At 40.4% G+C, this 23,316-nt stretch overlaps 1 protein-coding gene across 1 annotated transcript in view; it reads right to left on the reverse strand.

Annotated features, from left to right (window-relative positions):
* The window catches only part of Col4a6 (collagen type IV alpha 6 chain), a 293,605-nt gene that overhangs the window by 39,222 nt on the left and 231,067 nt on the right, over positions 1-23,316 (reverse strand). Inside the window, exons 6-16 of the mRNA XM_028876978.2 lie at positions 21,280-21,396; positions 18,978-19,046; positions 17,326-17,361; positions 13,992-14,054; positions 12,663-12,698; positions 12,444-12,485; positions 11,277-11,369; positions 9,715-9,768; positions 1,702-1,761; positions 572-616; positions 49-102 (exon numbers count right to left, since the gene is read on the reverse strand). Of these exons, the coding sequence (XP_028732811.1) occupies positions 49-102; positions 572-616; positions 1,702-1,761; positions 9,715-9,768; positions 11,277-11,369; positions 12,444-12,485; positions 12,663-12,698; positions 13,992-14,054; positions 17,326-17,361; positions 18,978-19,046; positions 21,280-21,396 (669 nt within the window). The remainder of the gene's footprint in view (positions 1-48; positions 103-571; positions 617-1,701; positions 1,762-9,714; positions 9,769-11,276; positions 11,370-12,443; positions 12,486-12,662; positions 12,699-13,991; positions 14,055-17,325; positions 17,362-18,977; positions 19,047-21,279; positions 21,397-23,316) is intronic.

Genomic DNA, 23,316 nt, shown 5'->3' on the forward strand with positions numbered 1-23,316 from the left:
ACTTTTTCACATCTCAAATCCTGGAATTGTACTTCTCAATGATATTACCTTAATTCCTGGGAACCCATTAATTCCAGGAAAACCTGAAGTCCCCTTCTTTCCCTGTGATAGAAACATAGTTATCACTAAGTTCAAGTACAAGTACATAAGGTGGGCTGCCTTGTGGATTATGCCAAGGCGGATAGTACAGGGATCTTGCTGTCATTCAGAGTGTGGACAGCTTTGCAAATTTTTCCAGATGATAATATAGCATCAGGTAGTCAATATGCATATTGAAGTGCATAAGTGTCACAAGGGTATGGATACAAGCAGGATAGCTTTGCCGACCCTTGATAACATGCCACAGTATATTACTACATTATGGCATGACAGAAACCAAAAGGTAATGTAACAGTGGTTGTTCATCTTCTTGGGTGGAGAGAGAGAGAGAGAGAGAGAGAGAGAGAGAGAGAGAGAGAGAGAGAGAGAGAGAGCATTATAGGCGATGTCTCCATTTGGCCATGTTAAGTAAAGCAAGATCTTTTGATTAGGATTTTGTAAACCAATGCTTTATAGATATTAATCAAAATACCTGTCTCCCTGGATGTCCTTGTATTCCTTCTGAACCCATGGGACCCTGTAAAGTGAAGAACCATGTCTTGGAAAGTTGAATAGATCACACCAGAAAAAAAAAAAAAAGCTTCTAGACTCATATAACAAAGTTATCCACTTGAGTTCAGGATTTAGTAGCTCCTAAAGTCAGGTAAGAAAACCTTTCTAGACCTGGCTTAATGACTTTTTTCTAGGCATTAACCCACCAGGATGAATAGCTTCATGGAACATTTTTAAAGAACTAAATAAATGGAAACATTTTAAGTATTAGGAGGAATTGAGTCAAAGGGTTGGATGGTATTATATTTAGCTGATTTGGTTTCAAGTCAGAGGTTTTAAATAGACCATTGGATGACCCCTTTTCTGCTACCCCAAACATATTCTTTGTTGGAGATTGTGAGTTTAAAAACAAAAGATAAGGGAAAGGAGAGAAAGAAACGGAAGAGCAATAACTAAATATTGCTAAGTACTCAGAGACTTAACATCCTCATGGACAAACTAAAACCACAATTCTCTAAAATGTGCTTATGTAAGGTGAAAGTTGACCAATTTCTTATAACCCAAGGTCTCAGTTCCTGAAAGCTAGGAATCAGAAGGGATGATAATTATTTCTCCATTCAAAATAAGATTATTTTGGACAATGCTAGCTCCAAATGTCATTCACTGTGTTCTAGAAGTTCCCAATCTTGTTTATGTCCCATAGAAATTACACCTGGCTCTCTTTCATTCCTATTCTACTTCTTGCCCACATTCCCTTGGAGTACAAAAGAATAAAGGCAAGAAGGCATGTGCATCGTTCTTTAGCTCAGAAGAAAATTACATGTGAAAGTCAGAAGTAACACGTAGGCCGGGGAGCCACCTAAGTGTAGCAGCTACATCATTCCTTGATCAAGGGAGCCAATCAGCCAAAAGAATGGGGACAAGTAGAGAGGTAAGCCTGCCAGAAAGTTGAGATGGGAAATAAAAGAAGCTTAGCTAGCTATCAAATTACATGAGCAAGGGACCAAACAAGACAAACTGAAGACAAGAAAGAGAGCTACATTTCTTTCAAAAAAGAAAAAGGATCAGGTGGCTTGATGGACACAGGCAAGTGACACTCCAGGTTCATACCCTAGGTCCTGGCAAACCAAGGATTCCCCTTTCTCCTTTTTCTCCAATAGATCCAAACTCCTGGGGAAAAAAAAAAGAAGCCAGAAATTATAACACTCATTTTCTCATTGGGATGGTGTGGTGACACATACCTGTGATTTCAGTTCTCTGGCTAAGGCAGGAAGATTCTCATGAATTTGAGGCCAGCCTGGGCTACATAGTGAGTTCCAGGTCAGCCAAGGCTACTTTGCAAGACTCTATCTCAATCAATCCCTTATTTTCTCATTGGTTGCATGGCTCTACTCAAGGGAAAGAGGCAATTTCAAACCACCTGTAACGAGTCCTTAGGGAAGCTCCTTATATTGAACATCTTGCCAAAAAGCACATAGAGAATGAGTATGCCCTAGACCATTCATACAGCATTGCTTTGTGGTTCTGGAAGTAATGCCCCTCCCCCAAACACTATTGCATGTACTTGTACCATCATGAGCTAACAGCACAGGAATAATAAAGTGCCTAAACTCCCACTCTGATTTTACAGATCAGGAAAAACTTCCAGGAAGGGTAAGATCAATAAGAAAGCCGAGTCTTCTGATTCCAGAGCCCTTTCTGGAAGAACCAGCTGCATTCTGCCATCTAGGAACTTGACTCTGACAGAACAATGGAAGGTTGTATGGATGTTTGGGAATTTATACTAGAAGGAAGACATTTTACCCTTTAGATACAAATGAGAACCACAGCATCGTTTTCCATGGGAAAGGAATATTTCTACCTACAGTCCCTCACTGGTACTGTTATCTTGTCACATCCTAGGAGTAAACCCAAGGGGATTGCTAATCAGTTCCTTTTTCACTGCTACAAGAAGTGAGGACTTATAGCCATGGGTTTGATTTTTGGGCTCTCTAGAAACAAGCAGGAAATCTAAGAAGCAGACAGAGAGAGAACTTTGTCAAGTCTGGGTCCAGGGCCAACATCCAGCCCCCAAGTTATAGAAATATTCATTACCAAAGTGGATAAAATCTTTCATGTGAAACTTACCTGAAGCCATTTGTAACTGCTTAAAATTGTACATATTGGACCATGGGTTTTTTGTTTGTTTGTTTTAGCACACAGCATTTATTCCTATTGGAAGAGTAAAGGAGGAAATGAAGCTTTCTCAAATATAAGCTTTTCTAAAGATGCCAAATGTTGCTGTGGCACATCTCCCGTTGTTTCCTCGATGTTCCCTGACTCAGCTGGTATGAGGACATTGTCTTGATCCCATCTGTATCCTTTTCTTCCTCTTAAATAATCTGTGTATTATCACAAGTACTGAAACATGGATGAATATTCCTGTGGCTTTATAGGTTCAAGAGTTTAAAAAAATCAAATGTGGGATTTTCTATTGCTTTTTCATTGTGGAAATGGTATCTTTGGGGGGTGCAGTTTAAATAGAGCTTTGGTTCCCACTTCTCTTTTTCCTTCTCTGCTTCTATAGAGTTCAGTCCTTCTGCTGACTATAGTGTATAATTTAAAAGGACTGTGGTCAGCTAACACCTCTGAACTCCCCCCCCCAAACTTTTTAAAGAGAACATGAAGTTGGGTGTATACGGAGGTAGGGGAGCATCTGGGAGGAATTGGGGGAAGGGAATGAATATGATCAAAATATATTCTATGAGATTCTCAAAGATTAAATAAAAATATAATTTAAAAATCAAATGGAATGCAAATTCGTTTGAAATCTTAACTTCTTCCACTCCATATTTCAAATTGGAAACGGAAGCATGCTGCCACCCAGCAGAATGTGTCTAGTGTTCTCTAAAGTTGAATAATTCAAATAACCTTCCCTGACCTGTCCAAAAAATGTTATGGCAGCTAGTGCTGCCCCAAACTCTTTAAACATAAGACTTCTCTGAAAGAGAGTTTTCTAAGTGGAAGACCTCTCTCACAGCCTTTCCTGTCTCCCTCTGAAGCAAGTGATTGCCGACTGCACATGTGCAAAGTGATCCAGTAAATACCTGCTGATGATGCAGAGAATGTAACCACGGCACAAGGTACACAAGCAAGCAAACAAACGAACAAACAGAAGTGCCCAGGAACTGTAACACGCCTCTATCCATCTTTCCAGGAGGATAAATACAAGAAAGTCTTTTATTTCTTCAAAAAGTGAGAGAACCTGTATTTTCCCCACCATTTTGAGGTCCAGAGTTTGTGAAAAGTATGAACAAAAACAAACGTGAAAAAATGTAAAAAAAAGAAATCTCTCTCTCTCTCTCTATGTTAGAGCCAATACACGATAAATGGCTTGGCAAGATACTGTGCTGCGGGACTCAGCTTGTCTCCCGGCACAGAGAGGCACTGTTCAGAGACCTCGCTGAACAAGCTGTTCTAGCTAGAAATCCTGGGACCTGATCCATTACAGTTGGCCTTGGCGCACAGTCCTGTCATGGCGGCCCCCCACCCGTCTACTCACCCTTGGCCCAGAAACCTTCTTACAGTACTAGCTTAACTCTTTCAGCCCTCGTTCTCCAGGCCTCAGGGCTCTTGCTGCTGTTTTGTTTTGGAGGAGACTCAGTCAGAACACTCCACCTACCCAGGAGTCCCCTCGGATCTACTGAACAGTTACCTTCAGGATTTGTCAGATTCATCTCTGCTCTCACCCAGAACCACTCTGTCATTCTACCTTCTCCCGGGAGGGGGGCCATGTTCCTGGGACAAAGGGCACATGGGTATACAGTTCCGACAACCTCCAAGGAGGGAACTGTGGCCGACAAGTGTGAGCGTGCTGCTGGGGACAAGGGAGGTGAAATGAGTGAAGCTGGGACCAAGCCAAAAAGTCAGGGATTTTTAATTAATTAATTAATTAATTAATCAATCAGTTTAGTTATTTTTAAACCACAGAGGGTGCTAGAGAAAGAATGTGAGATATACATCTATCAGATTGTGCATCTTCTCTCCTGCAAAGATTTGGGCTAAAATAGGAAGGAAGGGGGAAATCCTTTGGATTCCCTAGAGATTTCTGTCCTCTGAAGGCCTTGCTTTTCAGTGAGCATGGGTAACTGAAAGCTGGTGTGATGGAGGCTCTAGGTTCCAGAACTGTGCTTCTCCTGAAAAGCTCAGGATGCCTCACATATGCTATCACCTTTCCTCTCGTAACTGTTCTGTCAGGCACATTAAGGTATTAATGAATGTCCACATTAAGCTGGTAGATGCGTCGGAGTGAAGGCGGGTCTACGATTTGGCTACCGTCACGCACTAAATCCTTGTGGAGGCAAGCTGAAAACTGCTTCCCTTTTTCCATTCTTTGAAATACAATGTGCAATATAAAAGGAAGCATTTCCCAACTTTGATACTTTTGTTTTCCAGTCAGGGTTTCTGGTTTTTCAACCAGAGTTGTGAAGCCTTGAAAAGACGGAGCTGGGAACAGTACTATGCTTTCTCATCACGTGTTGCCATCAGTCAGTCTCTTTTACAGGAGGAAAGGAAACGCGTTAATATTGCCGCGGAGGAAACCCTCCGAGGTCTAAGTGAAGAAACGGGGAGGGAGGGAGGAAACATGAGCCAGTGAATCCCAAATCCCAGAGCAGCAGAGCTCACAACATCTTGGCGATTGAGAGCCAAAATACTTCCACTGGGTGACTTTCGTGAATTGGACTGCAGGGGGCAGTATGGTATGAGGAAACAAATTCTGAACTGGCTAGCATTCAACAATATAGAAAGGCGAGCAGGGTCGGCATGGGTCTGCACCAGGTGCTCTGCGTATATATCATGGCTCCCAGTTTAGTGTTTTTTATGGGATTCCTGAGTGTGTGAACGAGTGGGTCTCTGTTTCTTGTGACTTCTCTTGTGCTCTTTTCCTTCTGTTTGTTTCCTCCAATTCCAATGTGTTAGTTTTTATTTTATCTTATTATATTATAATCCTTTAGAAGCCTATTTGTTTTTTAATGTGAGACAGAAAGGGAGTGGATATGAAGGGGAGAGGATGTGGTGAGAAACTGGGAGGAGTAGAGGGAAGGGAAACTGTAATCAGGATATATTATGTTGAGAAAAAAACTATTTTCAATAAAAGGAAAAAAATTGGTTAAGAAATGCTCAAACAACACTTATTCATTCCGAGAAAAAAAACCAAGAAAACAAAAACCTTGTCCTGAAGGGCAGTCTCAGCTCTCTGGGTAAGTAGCTGTGTGACTCTGGACAAGCCTCTTCACCTGCTCAGGACAGGAGGGACAAACCTCGACTCACTTGCTCATCTCACAAGGATGATGCCAAGTGACAAGAGTCTGTACAGAATGCTCTACAAAGAAAGGTAAAATTGTTATTCCTAAACCTCCTTGCAAGATGCCATCTAATAGAAATATAATGTGAGCCAGTATGGTACTTGCAGTTTTTTAGTATCTATGTTTCAAAAATGAAATAGCAATTTTAACAGTTATCCAAATCCATCATAAATACGAGTTGTCTCAAATTACTCTTTCCACACTGATGTTTCGAGATCCAGTGTGTATATGCTTATGGTACAGCTCATCTCATTTCAGATGAGCCACATTTCAAGAGCTCCATAGTCATCTGTAGCTACAGATTATGTCATCGTACAGGAAAGCGTTGTAAAGTCTTCAATACAGTGCAATTGGACCTCAGAAGGATGACTAGTTACGGCCACCGCCACATTGCTGGAAAGTAGTCCAGCAGTTTGCCCAAGCCCCAGAGGTGGAGTTGATTCCAAGGTGAGGGTGCTCTACCTTCCTTTCCCATTCACTAGCTGCAAAACTGATTAGAATCAAGGGAGTAGAACAAATGATTCTCTGTGCCCCTTTGTGTTTGTGGGGTAACAGGAATCCTGATGGAAGCAATCTGTGCCACTGGTTCCTGGGCTGTGCTTCCTGACCACACGGTGAGACACAGAGTATTTCACAGTACTACCAGGAAGAACTGGAGTCCACAGTTATTCCCACTGTGCCAGCAAGTGGGAGCAGGCCTTGTCGTCCTGGATTGGTCCACATTCTCCCAGTCTCTAACCCCAACCCATGAAAATGTTGTCAGCTTCTTCAAAACACATTTTGTCACGTAAGAGACAAGAAAATGCAATGCAGTGGCCTCTTTCCAGTTCTTATGCAAACAAGGCACCTGAAAACTGGATGTATTTATGATCATAGATTTCTGCCTTCTTAACTGATGTTAAATGAGACCTGATTATCAGGTTTTCAAAATTCCCTATTTTTGAGAAATACTGAAGTGTTTAGGATGAAATCTGTTGATTCCATGCTTCCGATGGACTATGTGCTGCTAACTATGGAAGCAAGGTAATGAGTAACTATGCCATTGTCTTTGTATGTATTTGCAATGTTCCATAATAACAAATTTAGCTTCTTTGTCAAAAATCAGGTGTTCATAGGTCTGTGGGTTAATGTCAGGGTCTTCAGTTAGATTCCATTGATCTACGTGTCTGTTTTTATGCCAATTCCAAGTTGTTTTTATTACTATAGCTCTATAGTAGAGCTTGATGTCAGGGATGGTGATACCTCCAGAAGTTCCTTTGTTGTACAGGATTCTTTTGGCTACCCTGGACTTTTTGTTTTTCCATATGAAGTTGAGTATTATTCTTTACAGGTTTGTGAAGCATTATGTTGGGATTTTGATGGAGATTGCATTGAATCTGTAGATTGCTTTTGGTAAGATTGCCACTTTTACTATATAGAAACTCCCAGGAATCCACAAGGATGATCCCAGCTAAGACTCCTAGCAATAAAATCCTAGTGGAGAGGGTGCCTGAACTGGCCTTCTCCTGTAATCAGATTGGTGACTACCCTAACTGTCATCAGAGAGTCTTTATTCAGTGACTGATGGAAGCAGATGCAGAGATCCACAGCTAAGCACTGGGTCAAGCTCCTGGAGTCCAGCTGAGGAGAAGGAAGGATTATAAGAGCAAGTGTAAGGGGATCAAGACCACAATGGGGAAAACTACAGCTGACAGCTGACCCAAGCTAGTAGGAGCTCATGGACTCTGGACTGACAGCTTGGGAACCTGCATGGGACCAAACTAGGCCCTCTGAATGTGGGTGACAGCTGTGTGGCATGGGCAGTGTGTGGGCCCCTGGCAGTGGAACCAGGATTTATCCCTGATACATGAACTGGCTTTCTGGAGCCCATTCCAGGGATGGAATGGAGGGATGCCTTGCTCAACCTTGATGCAGGGGGAACGGGCCTGGTCCTGTCTCAACTTGATATGCCAGACTTTGTTGTCTCTACATGGGAGGCTTTACCCTCTCTGAGGAAGGGAGGAGGTGGGGAGGGAGGGGAGAGGGAGAAGGGAGGGAATGGGAACTTGGTATATAAAATGAAAAAAAATAAACTTAAAAGATATAGTATGTTTATCTTTCCACTTCCCTCCATTTCCATTGCTATCACCATGGCCTGAGCTATTACCAACATCTTTTGCCTCGGCTGCTGTAGTAACTTGTGCTTACTGCTCCAGATCCTCCCATCTGTCCCTCCCCCAGCCAGAATGATCTTAGTAATACAATCCGGGGATGGGCAGATGGGATAAAATTCTTGCAATGCAAGTGTGAGGAGCAGAGTGTAGATCCCCAGAACTGACTTAAAAGATAGGAAGGCACGGTGACACCCTATAATCCCAGCACTCAGAAGACAGAGGCAGGGATCCCTGGGACAGGCCTGGATTCTGAAAGAGACTCTGTCTCAATAAATAATGTGAAGAGCAATCTAGGGAGACATCCAATGTCATCTTTGGGCTTCCACACACATGTATACATGCATGAATATGCACTTACACACAAAGGTGCACTCACACGTATATAAACATACATATACACAATGCATACACTTGTGCACACACACATACACACACACACACACACACACACACACACACACACACACTCACCCACAAATAGCTTCTCATGACACTTCAAATAAAAGCCACAATTGACTTCTGAAGCTGGCTATGACCCGAGTCCTATGTCTCTCAGTTTGTTCTTTCCTTTCCATTCAATTGCTTTATTTTGGTTTTTGAGATAGGGTCTTGCTGTGTAGCCCATGAGAACTCATGACGGTCCTTCTGCCTCAGCCTCCTAGTTGGTAGGACTAGAGTTATATGCTACCATGCCAGGCCTTGACCACTCATCTGCTGTGCCTCTGAAGTGTTGAGCTTTTCAACCTCAGGGTGTTGGAGCTTAAGGTTCCCTCAGGTGAAAAGCACTCTTTCTCATATTTACATGATGTGTTCCTTCATATTATACAGGCTTCAGCTTACTTAGGACTTAATGAGAGAGGCTTTTGTTGACCACTCTTTCCCAATGCTTTATCACTGCACTCATCCTTTCTCTTTTGTATATCACCATTGCATGGACTTGTTTTGTTCAGTTTTCTTTGTGCCACTGGGAATAGAAGCCAGGGCCTTGGGGGTGCTAGGCAAACAGTGTACCACTGAGCCACATCACAGCTCATGAATTTGCTGTTGATTCATCTCTTGTTTTCTACATTCCTTATAATTTTTCCATTAGAATGTAATCTCAAAGACAGAGAGGAAATTTTATTAGTTGCTCTTATAGCCTCTGAGTCCAGTGGAAAACGTGGCACATAGAAGCCTTCCAAAAACAGTTGCTGAGTGTAAGAATCTAAGTGGGGAGGCAGATAGGAAAGTAAAGCTAGGATTACTCAGAACAGATATTGTTTATTGAATGCTTGATAAGTTCCAGCTATGTACAAAGCTTTCTCTCATGTGTGTTATCTTATTTCATCTTCAGATATACTCTATCACTGTCCTCTTTTCTGGCTAGGAGAACAAAAATCAGAAATCTTAAGAGATTTTTGGCCCAGAAGGCAAGTCTAGGTCTGTTTTAACTCTAAAGTTTGAGCATGTAGAGCCATGCTAAAAGTTCCATGAGGTCAGGAAACAAAAATATTTCCTTCAAGACATTCAGTGAAGACGGTAGCATTCACAGAAATAACCATGGGTGGAGGTCTTCCTGTCAGCCATATGGTGCTTTTTATACAGCAAGACCCCAGAATACATGTTTACCAAGTATGAAGACTTACCGGGAAACCTGGAGGGCCACTCATGCCTGGGAGACCTGGAGGCCCTGGTTCACCCTGGAAAGTTAACCAAAGGCTAATGAGTAGCAGCAAGAAGGAATGAACATGAATGATAGAGGCCCCTTCAAAGTACTTGGGCCACTAAGTAATGAACCAATAATTCTGAGTATCACAGCATGGGACAGTGGTATAGATCCATATGCTTGCCAGGTTGTCTTAGTTTAGGGAGCCCCTAGGCCTATGGTAGGTCAATGAATAATACACATTCTCAGTTGAATTGAGACAGAAGAATGGTTAGTTGTGGAAGAAGCTGCTTCAAAAATACAGGCTACAAAGAAAAGAATGACCTCAAGCCAAGGCTAAGAATCAAAATTTGGAAAGAGACATATAACATTCTAATATCTCTCTTCCTGAAGTGCTAATTTATCTTACATGAACTGTGGAAAAGCTCCCTATGGTTTAGGACAGATTGGAGGAGCAAATAATCTCCCACATACTCTTAGATTGATCCCAAATCAAGAATTTCCCCAATATAAAGCTAGAACAGTTATTCTCAACCTGTGGGTCATGACTCCCTTGGGGGGGGGGTTCAAACAACCCTTTCACAGAGGTTGTATATCAGATATTTACATTATGACTCACAAAAAGTAGCAAATTACAGTTATGCAGTAGAAATGAAATAATTCTATGGTTGGGGGCCACCACAACATGAGGAACTGTATTAAAGGGTCACAGCATTAGGAAGGCTGAGAACCAGTGAGCTAGAGGAAATGGAGTTGACCACAAAGACAACATTAAAGAAATGAGACTCTGTATGCTTCCACCTGGGTCCCTTCATCATGGAAATGGAATCACAAAATTCAAAGGAACCCCAAGAAGGAAGGAGATGCAGGCTCCTGAAAGATATCAGGTCACTTTAACAGAATAGAACTGTTGAAACACAATCATGAACACAGTCATGAACATCCTAACAGAAATGGGCAGATTATGAAATATAACCTCCAGCCTTGGCGGTTGAGGTAAGGCAAATTATATCATCCACTGCCACTTGTTAACAATATTCCCTATATTTAAGGTCAACTATTTCTTTCCCCCAGTGCTGCGAAAGGACCCAGGGCCTTGCACAAGCTCTCTACCACTGAATAAAGCTTAGAGGGCAAATGATGTCTTCAAAATGATAACTCAAAAGGAAACATTTCTACTCAATGCATTTGGTGGACAACTTAAATACTGAGAGGTTTGGAGTTCAGAGGAAAAATATCCAAGCATGCTATGCTTGTTTTAATTTATTTGTCATATTAAAATTGAATGTGCACGCCTGAGATAAAAAAAAATGTTTAAATGAATAGTCAGATACAGGTATACTCACATCTACACACCAGAAAACAACTCAGGATGTTCAGAATTCTTTCCATCAAGAAGAAAACAAAGAAGGCTTTGCCTTCCCTTCCAAAACCCATTACTCCCACTTTGGAATTGGCTCAGGTTAGTCTGATTACTAGACTTGAATTCTAGTATTAACAGGAAAGGGTCAGTTAATTTTTCCTATAATAAATGTTTGATACCTTGGAGCCTTTTTTCCCTTTGGGGAATCCCATGAATTCTAGTTCCCCAGTAGATGGAGGTGGTCCTGCAGGGCCAGGGAGGCCAACATCCCCCTGTAAAATCAAAGAGAGCATTGAACAAAGGATAATTATGCAGACCAATTTTGCAAAAGGTAAGCTTGTCTTCTGGTTGTGATCCACAAATAAATTGTCCATTATTTTGGTCTTTTTACTACATTGTGCCAAGGAGAAAAACCAGTTTCATTGATAAGGGATAAGAAGAATTGTAAGCTTGAGAGTGAGTTTTGTACTATCACCGCAGAGGGATAAAGCAAATGGATGAGAGAAAAACAGATTCACAGTTGCATGCTCATATACAAAAGGGTAGTGAGAGAGCCACATAGGATTTGGGCAAGGGGAATGGCTACCTCTTGCCAACAGTGGTAAGAATCTATTGGGTTTGTGTAGCCTGTAGTCCATAGGCTGCTTATGGCCACCCACAATCAAAAGTAGCTATAGATGTGTCTCAACACAAAATTGTAAACTCTTAAAAAACATTATGAGATTTTTTTTCTGTGATTTTCTTTTAGTAAAACTGTGGCACAATGTCAAAAGGTTGTACATGTCTGATTGGCCCATAGGTGAGAAGGAAGGGAAGAGAAGAGGATAGTAAAAGAGACATTAAGAGAGACAGAAGAGTGAGAAAATACGTGTATGAGTGTTTGTGTGTGTGTGTGTGTGATCGTGCGTGGTGGTGGTGGTGTGGTGTGTGTGTGTGTGTGTGTGTGTGTGTATAGGAGGGTAAGGGGGAAAAGAGAAAGAAGATTAGAGAGAAACAGGAAGCAAAGAAAAGGAAAGAGCAGGCAATAGAATAAGCAAAACACAGATAAATACCTAGGTGGAAGAAAAGGAAATAATACATTTTAAGAGAATATATTTGTAGGCAATGTAGGCTTATACATAGGAAGCAGAGCAAAAATTTTTGAAAGGAAAGACTCCAAAAGCCCATGTGTGTGGCATGTGGCTATGTAGCTCTCAATGGCTCCCATAGGGGAATTATGTGAAGTGGGAAATGGCCATTTTCTAAGACAGAAAAGAAACCTGTTTATTCAAGCATGCATATATGTGTATCTAGAGACATTTCTTGGAGTATGTGAGATGCAGATTGTATTTTCAAAATCTGTTTACCTTGACTCCTTTTTCTCCTTGGAAACCTAACCCCATATTTCCCTGGGGCACACAGGTACATGGAGGAAAAAAAATCAATTACTAATAATCTCTGGCAACTTAAATTGGAATGTGTTATTTTTATTTTTTTAACTAGAAAATAGATTTCAACCAGTATCTTTGTGGGAAAAAATGAGAGAACTTGGTGGCAGGACGTAAATACTACCAAAGCATACTTACATCAGGACCAGGAGGTCCAGGTGGGCCTGGGGGACCCTGGATTAACAAGTAAGAAAAGAGTGAGTATTTCTTCATTACAGACAAAAACAAAACAAAACAAAACAAAACAAAACAAAAAAACAAAACGTGGCCACATTGGGCAATAGCATGGATATGCTGGCTCCCTGCTTAATGCAGACCAGCTCTGGAATAGTGGATTTTTAGCTCCATCTTTCATGATTTCTTTTGAAAAGATTTTTATTTTTAATTATGTATATATTTGTGTGCCTGAGTGTGGGGTTGTGCACACAAGTGCAGTGACTGCCCACCAAGGCTAGAAGATGGTGATTGGATCCCATGGAGCTCCTGGAGTTTACAGACAGTTGTTGGTTATTGTGAGTTACCTAGTGCTGGTGCTAGGAACCAAACTTGGATCCTCCCCAAGAGTGGCATGTGCTCTTAACCCTTGATCTATCTCTCCATTCCCTCTCTTTATTTATTTCTTTTATGCTCTTTTGAAATCTCCCAAATTGGCCTGGTAGTCACATTTATGTGAAGGCAGTAAAAATAGCATGTGTTATTCCTTATAACATGCTAGGAATGTTTCGATGTGACTTGGTGAAGTTCAGTACTAGTAGTAAGTAGCAGGATTTAGGCGTTCGTGAGACTGACCTGGGGACCAGGCCTTCCCAGAAGCAGAGTTGACTAGCTATATTCTTCCTTTACCCGTGATACATAGTTTCAGTGTCAGAAAAAAAAATAGGTAGGTACAGCTGTTAAAGATACAAGGCTGAGAAGATTTAGAAGTAGCCTTAGAAGGGTAATGGTAATGGTTGGAATGATTAATTAGCAATACAGGGCATAATTAGGGAGCAGACGGCATCAATAGATGTGTCAAGTATCTGTTTTCTCTTGGTTACACCTCAGGTTGAGCTATACTAGCAAGCTTTAGGGGCACAGAATGGATGGTTAGGAAAAAACCCCAAAACCCTATCAACAAGGACAACAAATATCTCTGAGCAAGAGCAAGTTTCAAGCCTGGAGTGCTGATATGCCTTTAATCCCAGCACTCAGGAGGTGGAATCAGGTGGACACTGTGATGTCAAAGCTAACCTGGTCTACAGAGTGAGTTCCAGGATAGCCAGGGCTACATAGTGAGAGCCTGTGTCTAAACGAAAGACAAGGGAGGGAGAGAGGGATAAAGAGAATGAACATGTTCTGGTATAATCTTCCAGCAATGGCTTTTGCCCTTCTGTGAGAGAGCCTGAATTACATAGGCCTGTGTTTGATCCCTGGCCCCGTGAAGAACGTGAGTACCGCAAACACACACTAGCCTTAAGGTGGCCTTACTTGTAAGCCTGGTGGTCCTATGGGTCCTGATTCTCCAGGAGATCCAGGGGATCCTGATGGACCCTGGAGACACAAGAAATTTTTAACAAGGTCAAAAGGCAAGATAGCTTTTCAAAAAACAAAAACAAAACAAAAAAATACGTCCACAAGAATTGTATGAGAGTTATTACAGCATTTTTATTCATAATAGAAAATGTTGGAACTGTTCCAAGAAGTCACTGGTACAGGGATTGATAAATGAACTGTGACATACAACAGTGAAAAGCAGCAAATTTACTTATATATGGAACAATATGGATGAATCTCAAAAGCACTGTGGTGAGAGAAGCTAGACCCAAAAGCCTATATATTATATTATTCCATATATATGAGTCTCTAGGTTAATTGAAAACTGATCTGCACTGAAGAATAATCACAACAGTGTTTGCCTTTAGGGTGGGGTAGGGACAGGGATTGACTGTGAAGAGGCAAGAGGGAATTTTCTGGGGTGATGCTATGTTCTGTGGCTTAATAGAATTTTGGGTTACCTAGGAGTATGCATCTGTCAAACTTCAGCAAACACACATTTAACTTTTGTGGTTGTCTTTGCATATACATTATAAACCAAAAGGAAACAAAAGAAAACATTGAAGTTTAACTGATACTAGGCATACTATTGTATTTAGGAGTAATTCAGTGACATGCTTTGAAATGCATCAAAACAGGGTGAACTGATGGATAGACAGTGATAGATAGATGGACAGGAGAGTAATAAAGAGATTCTAGCAAAATATTAAAGTTATGAATGATTATTTTAAAATTTATTATACTTGGCTCTGTATTTGAATTTTTACTATTAAAGTTTTTTTAAAAGAAAAAAATCAAGTTATTTAGTATCAGATAAAACTTACTTCAAGATTAAGGATATTAACCAGATATAAAAAGGGGGCATTTCATAATGATAAATGGGTCAATTCCAGAAGATATCATAGTATTACATATATCTATACATAACAAAAAAGTTTCAACACACACAAAGCAAAAACTGATAGAATTGTAGGCAAGCTAGATAAAACATGTTATCATTAAGTTTCAATATCTTTCCCTCAGTAATTTGTAGAACTTAAAAAAAAAAACAGGTTACTGACTATCACAATACCATCATCTATCTTGACAGAATAAATATTACTTAAATCATTATAGCCACCACCTGCTGGATATGTGTTTTCGCAAGTTTTGATCATAAACCCAACTCCAGCAAATTTAATAGGATTAAACACCAGAGTGTGTCCTCTTAATTTTGCTAAAATCAAACTAGAAATTGATAATAGAAAGGTAGCTAGAAAGTAGCCAAATACTTGGTAATAAGAAAATATACTCTAAATATTCCACAGGTCAAGGAGAAAGTAAAAAATCACATGGAAATTTAGAAAATGTATAGAATTGAGTATCAATACTTAAAGCAAGATTGAAGTTAGGAGAAAGCTGGTCTGGGGACATGTAAGGCTCCATGTCAGTGGGGTAGCAGGATGCAGGTGGTATGTGCCTAAGAAAGGGATGGAAAGCCTAAGAGAGGTCAAAGTTTAGACAATAGGAAGAGAAAAAAGAATTAGAGGATTCTCTAGAAATGAAGATGCTATGATCTACTCATCTACATAGAAGAATAATCACAATGGTGTTCACCTTTAGGGCAGAATTGGGACAGGGATTGACTGTGAAGAGGTAGGAGGGAATTTTCTGGGGTGATGCTAATGTTCTGTGACTTAATAAAATTTTAGATTGACAACCAGTAACAATCTATGGTCTCCTTATTGATAACAAACCTTGTCCTCAAAGCTAAGTCCTTTTTGCATCGTGTCTGTATTGACAGGTAAACACTACGTCTGTGAGCAGGGGACTGAATCCTTAAGAGAAATTGTGAAGCAAACAGAGTAGTTAGTATTATATGAATTTAATGAACACACCTTTAAAGCCATTTTTTTTTTTAGCTCTGGAGACCCTCTATACCTTGATCCTTAGTTATGTTTGTCTTTTTGTGTGGGCTTACATACTTCATATTTTGTATAAACAACCATCCACTGCTAGCAAGTCTAAACTTTATCCATACTTCTTAGAAGCTACATTCTCTTTCATAGATACATATCTCCTATCAGAATTTTAGATACATAGTTCTTCCCTAAGGGCTTCTGGAATTCTTCTGACACATTGCTACCCTTACATTTTTCCTTCCTTTGTGGGAGGGACAATGTCTATATTGTCTGTGGGATCACCCATAGCACTTTGCTCATAGTGGGTACTCCATATGTACTGAGAACTAACAAGACAAAAGAAAATAAGGAAGAACAAATACAAAAAATAGGGGACAGTTCTTAAGCTTTTTCAAAAGTAAGCAGTGGCAACATGGAATCTCAAAGAAAAAGAAATTTCTTAGGAGTACAACTTGTGGACTTTCATGTACTCTCATCAATGCCCGAAAATAAATTGCTGTATGTGATACCTTTAGAAGGAGTGTGTACATAACACTGGACACACAGAAAAACACTTAGATGATTGCTGAATGAAAGGCATGGTACTTTCCTAATACTCACAAGAGAATAGAGTGGACTTCCTTATCCATTGTTTTCCTTTCCATGTTTTAGTCACTCCATCAACCACAGTGAACAGGAAAAGTATGAAAGTGCTTATGTTCAAGGACCTGTTAGGTAGTCACCCAATGGCTATGTCTCATAGCCTACATTATTCACCTCACTTCATCACATCACAGAGGCTTTGTGTTGTGTCACATCTTCACAAGAAGAGGAATGCTGAGTACAGGACACTAACTTACTTTGAGAAGGGATTCAGGTTGTTGTTGTTGGGGGGAATCACACTAACATTAGTTTTATTACTTATCTTACTATAGTATGTTATAGTTTATTAGCAACTGTTGCTAATATCTTACTATGCTTAGCTTATAATTTAACTCTATCATACATACTTAAGTACATAATACTAAGTCCTATATAGACCATGCTCTACCTCTGTATCATCTATATACAGAGGTAGAGCATGGTCTATATAGGACTTAGTATTATCTTCGGTTTCAGGCACCCACTGGGGGCTTTGGGAAATATCTCCTGCCAATAAGGGGTGCATCAGATCTCTGATCTAAGTCTGAAGACTGCCTGTCTTAAAACTTGAGGTGGGCAGTTCATCATCTGGAAAATGCAGATAGTGTGACTTGTTCTAGCTCAACACTCTGGATTTTCCATGAGTAAGTCTATGAGGCCTATTGAATTCCACCAAGAAGAGAAAAAAGATAACCATTTGTGAGTTGACAAAGCACAGAGAGGTCAACACAAGAAGCATGACTTACAGTGATTCCATCCAGTCCAGGCAGCCCAGGATCCCCCTGAGAAACAGACAAAGCACACAGAAGAGATTAATAAATCAAGCCCGCAGGGTTTCAGACAACCAACCTAAGATTCATGGGGATAGAAACAGATTGCTGCAACTTAGGCCCCTGTCAAGGTCTTGTGTTTTAAAATGCATAAATCGCCTGTATCTAACCATTTACTTTTTCCCTGTGAACACTCTGGACTCTAGAAAACACATATTATAGCCTTGGCTGAACAAGATTTCCTATTTTACCTAGATTAATTAATTTTCACATTTGCTAGGAACTTATCAATTAGAAATGGCTTCTGCAGGCTGGTGATTTTCTGCTCTTTTTGGAGGAAAGCAAAGCTACCTTCCCATGTGCCTTCATCCCCAGAGAATCTGTGCCTATATGTATACAATGCAAATCAGACATTTCAAGGGAAAATCAACAGAGCATACAGACTCTGATTACGTTTTAATTACTTTGCAGCATCTTAAGCCACTGTATGAATCTGTAATATAACCATCTCGTGGAAATTGCTGTGTTCCATTGGATCCAAGGTTTCTTTGATTTCTGGCAAAACCATTTAATCAATGTTTGCTAAGACAATGGCTGCATTTTGACACCTGCTAGTCTTGCCCCACTTGGCTTCCAGTAAAAAATCTCTAAGCTCCCTGTAGCATGGAAAGAACACTGCCTGAAGTTTAGTTCTTCAGAGAACTGGCCATCTGGCTCTGAGTAAGTCACATAGCCTTAGGTTTTTCAATCCGTAAAATGAGTGACATGACTCCAAAAAACATGAGGCCCTTGTCAGATTTAATGTTCTAGCTTCTGCTATGGCACCCACAGTCAAGAACCCAAATCTCCTTGCTTCTTCTCTAGTTATCCAGCTGTTCCACCCCCATCTTTGCTTTTACAGCCAGTTTCCAAGGGTCTTTCTTGGCCCTGTACCCAAATGGAAGACAGAATAGTGGTGTCAATTTTCACAGTAAGCATGGTGTATTCTCCCCTCTGGTTGTGGGCACATAAATTCCCATTTGCTACCAGGCCAGTGGAGGGTTCTTTTCCTAGTCTGGGGAGGAATCATTTGAAACCAGCGTTTATTGAGGCTCCACAAAGTCACCAGCTAGCACACAGAGAGAGTAAACCTCAATAAAGGAAGATTCCTGACAAGAGATTAGATTCCAGTCAGTTGCAATGAGGACTGGCAAATTTTTCTAGGCATTCGGGAATCTAGAGAAGAAGTGGGCAAGGATGCTGGGGTGATAGCCATTCTAAACTGTGTAATGATATGGATCCAAACCAAGGCACAGAGACACTAAGGGCTTTAGAGGAAACGAAAACGTGTCTGCCTCTAGAAAATGTTTTGGCTTGTCAAAGAAAATAATAACCATGCAAAACTGTTTGCCAATTTGTCTCTTATTTTTGGTGCAGATTCTGGAAAGCAAATCTCTTGATAGCACAGTTGCAAACATTTCTGCTAATGTTTCCACCACAAGAAAGCTTGGGGTCCTTCTTAAAGCAGCTGGGATTGCTCCTTAAGCAGGGACACAGCTAGTTCTGGAAGTAATTCAGTCTGAGGTGGGGCCCAGCCCTGGGGAACCTCATTTCCCACCCATTCAGCCGCCTGCTGTAGGAGCTTTTACCTTCATTCCTGTGATGCTGCCTTGAAAAGGAGCAGATTCTCCTTTTGAACCTTTGTGACCAGGCAGACCCTGGGTAAAATATGAGAAACTGGTGAGAAATGCATGTTCACACTGTGCATGAGCCTGTGCACTCACCCCCTCCCCTCCACACACACACACAGAGTTTTGCTAGCAATATGACCTGATTAGACAGACGATCAGGCAATGAGAACTTGAAATTATGTGTCTTAGTCTGTGAAAAAATTGGCTGTGTTAAGGGGCAAAGCCCAACCTCTGAAGAGCTCATCTCAAGGCTGGCTGCCTTTCTTCTGTCTCTACGTCTGGGGCCTGTGAAGGGATGAGGGCTAGAAAGCAGCAGACTATATCTATTCAGAGCACTGCTTTAAGTAAAGCTCTACCCCTTTTAGTTATACATTACTAACAGGGTCTTGGTCTAGGTCACAGGTCAACAAAAGTTGTAATGGATCAAGACAGTAATTTAAGTTTTGTGAGTCAAATCTGGGATCTGTCACACATTTTTTTAAAATGTTAAAAAACAGGCTAGAGACTAGGTGCTTTGTGTGCCAATATGTAGGCTATGGGTCTAAAAGATAACTATGAAACCAAATTCATCCTGTGTTTCTGCCACAAAAACTTAGCTTTGAACCTTTGGAGAGGCTAGTGTGTCTCATTATTATCATGGAAAACAGTTCAGTGTACCCGATTGCAGTCTTTCAACCAGATTTTTTCTGTTGTCTTAGTAGTAAGTGCTGATTCATATCTGCTACCATTATGGTCCCCTTGGGGAAATAAATTAATGATTTTACATCTAAGGGGAAGTCCAGATTAGTATTGGGGATACACTTAGGGGAGCAAAGTGTTGATTGACGATGAATTCCTCAAGTTCAGGGACTACTGGTATATTAAAACAATAAGGGCCTAGAAATACAAATTAGTTTCTTGTGCTTCCCCTTATTTTTGTGGTCCCTATTCTTTTCCAAGAAGCTTCAAAGACACTTAGTGAATGGATATTCATCAGGAGGTAAGTTCAGCTTAATAAACACATACTCAGGTTTCTATTTAAGCTTAAGGTGATATTTTAGGCATGGATTAGATTTCTACTCTGGGGTTCTGTCATTCAGAGGATGTCTGTTACCTCAGACATTTATTCCATTTCTTGGGGGTGGAACTCCAGCTTTGCTAGACTTCCATTATCTATTCTACCCCCCTTTCTATTGCCACGACAGTATTCAGGAGCCGTCATGACTCATACAGATTATCCCGTATTAACCACAGTCTTCCATGTTATCCCACTGGCGTATATTGGTTTGGTGTCAGGGTCCTTTAGGCCAGTTTGGGGCTTGTACTTTGCCTGTCTTCTTTGTCACATTTTCACAAGTATTCTCATATGCCACAACTTGGTTATTGAAAGCAACTCATATACATAGGACATCTGTCTAATTGGTGGCATGATTTCTAGTTTCATAAAAGTCTCACACCACAATTCTTATAGATTTAGGTTTTTCCAATTTAGGTTAATATTGAGCTTGAAATGTGTTGCTTTTCTCTTTCCAACCACTCATAAATTACTTCTACTGTTTACATGATATACGTAAATGGCATGATATCTGAATATCGGACCTTGGTCTGAATGAATGAAATTAAACAAAAGTGGAGACATGAGACCAAAAAAAAAAAAAATAGAATATTAACCTTATAATCCAGGGTAATGATGTGGGGTGGGAAACAAACGAAGTACAGTGTTTCTGTACTTCAGTATCACTGATACTGGACAAATTGGTTTGTTGATGTTCTGGCGTGTGTGCTATCCTGTGTCCCTAGTTGTGACATCTAAAGTTATCAATACTAATTCAAATACCTCCAAGGAGCAAAATTAACCCTGGTTAAGAATAACTAGTATAAACCAAGCTTGCCACACCTCTAGCTTCTTGTTAATATGCTCATGATCACATGAAGGTCTTCCAAGCACATCCCAATATTACCCAATATGGGAACATGCCAAATGGCCCAAGTGCATGTTTTACTCTGAAATGTACTATAGCTATTATTTGTTTGCTTGTTTTAATAATCTTGACAATTCCACAAGTAGCATTAAAAAGTAACCTAAAGCCATGTAGAGTGCACATCCCACAAGTGGCATCTATGAAGAGTTTTGCTGTTGTGGTGCCGTCAGTGTAAACTCTTGCATTGGACAAGGTAGTACAGTGACTCTCTGCAGAGACTTAATGAAGTTCCCAAAGAAACAAAAAGGAAGACTTTTGGAGGTGCATTTGCAGTAAGGTACAAAGATCCAGTAACATACAGGTGGTCCTAAAATCCCAGGGTAGCCATCAGGGCCTGGAAATCCAACAGCTCCGTGAGTTCCATTACAGCCATCTAGGCCAGGTGGACCTCTGGGACCTGGTTGTCCAGGGTGTCCCTGTTCAAAGAGAAAAGAAGGGATCAAATCAGGTGCACGACTGTCAGCGAATTCAAAAGGCTCCACAATGAGAATAGCCAAGTGCACCACTAAATTCTGGTTTGTTACTCCCTTAGCTTCATCATGTATGTTTTCAAATTTTTCCTTTGTACCTAGATATATGTTGCCAATCACAGCTCAAGTTATCCCCCACAAAAAGACATCTGGTGCCCTAATAAGATTCAAGCTGAAACTAAAGGGCTCAAACATGGACAGATACGATAGTTAAGGTACTAAACTTCACCTTCATTGAGAATAGAGATATAAAATGGGATTTAGCTATCTGGCAGCTGATCTGCTATCAGCAGAGAACTATGCCAAAGTTTGAGATTCCTCAGACCAGACAGATTCTGGAATAACTTTCTGGGAATGGAGAACAGGAGAATTAAGACACCTGTGTTTTTTCTTTGCCTGGCCCCTCCTCCAACCCAAGTCTCCAGAAGTCTACATACAACTAGAAGATAAAGGGAAAGGGAACCTGCTTGGTATATACTATTTTCTTCTACCAACACAAGTACAGTTCCCAGTAGTTGCCTGAAAACCTAGATAGCAGCAAACTTTATAACCCCATGCCTTTCCCTATGTTTTCAGGCAACTATTGGGCATCTTAGACTACATCCCAAATAAATAAAGGGGGACTATTGTATCAGAGGAAAGACTCATTTACCATATTCTTGTAGAGAAAATGTGCCACAGAATTCCATCTCATTATTTATTGTTACTAGAGTTGTAGAGGGTAAACAGACCATCAATATCAATGTGTGATTTCAGACTACTAGAATGGTGGTTTCAGCTTTGCAGGGGAAACATTCTGCATGCTTGAGTCCTCAACTCCATTGCCAACTGGGATGAGCCCCAGATCTGTTCTTTTGTTAGCATAGCTTTTGCAGGTTGATGGTAGACCTCAAAACTAGCACAAATGTCCTTTTCCTGCTTCACAATTTGATGGGTAGATTTTGTCTTAGGTTAGATTGTAGTAATCTCAGCACATGAATCTTTTCTTTGCTCTTTAAGCTAACTTTCACTTCTTTAAGGGAAGTATTTTACTTCTGTTTATCACATCTGAATTGCCAGCATCACTAATCTTCTGCTTTAGGACCATTATTAAGTAAAATGTAGATTATATGAGCACAAGTGCTGTGATACTGCTGTGAAAATTGATCTGCTAAAGATAGCTACTTAGTGACTAATAGGCTGCTAGAGAATATAGCATAAATATTCATAGATATGCTGGAAAAGGGGATGATTCACATCACAGGTAGGATGGAGTGGGTTGGCATTAGAGTTCATTATACCACTCAGAACAATGTGCAATTTAGAATTCATGAGTTATTTCCATGGATAAGGAGGGACTACTGGTAATTTGAAAGGCCTATTTTGAACGTTTCCCTCAAATCATTAAATACACATTTCTCCATTGAAAGTATGTTTAAGGGAAGGTGGAAGTCTACCTTTCATTAACCTATCCAATAATCTATTAAGCTCACCTGTTTGCACCATGCCCCAATACAATTGGCTTTTATTAGACTAAAACATTATGTTCTTCAAATCTGAAACTTATTGAATTCATATGAGCTATTAAAAAAATGCTTACTAACTCCCCAGCTAACCAATTGCCCTCCCTGGTAGTACATATGGAGAAGAGAAGAGATGGATCCTTAACTGAAACAATTACCTGACATGTGATTGTGACAAACTGGAAGTGTAGGTGAGATTTTAATAAGACTAGATAATTTGTGGCCAATCAGTTTTCCGTAGAGGAGATGCCATGTGAACATATTCCGTTCTGTTAACCAAGATCCAGATCCAGCATCAGTTCCCATGTAGAGCTTTCATATAGAAAGTTGTTTTTTTTTTAGATAGCCAGATTTCCCTACAGTA

This window comes from Peromyscus leucopus, chromosome X, assembly GCF_004664715.2.
Source record: "Peromyscus leucopus breed LL Stock chromosome X, UCI_PerLeu_2.1, whole genome shotgun sequence".
NCBI lineage: Eukaryota > Metazoa > Chordata > Mammalia > Rodentia > Cricetidae > Peromyscus > Peromyscus leucopus.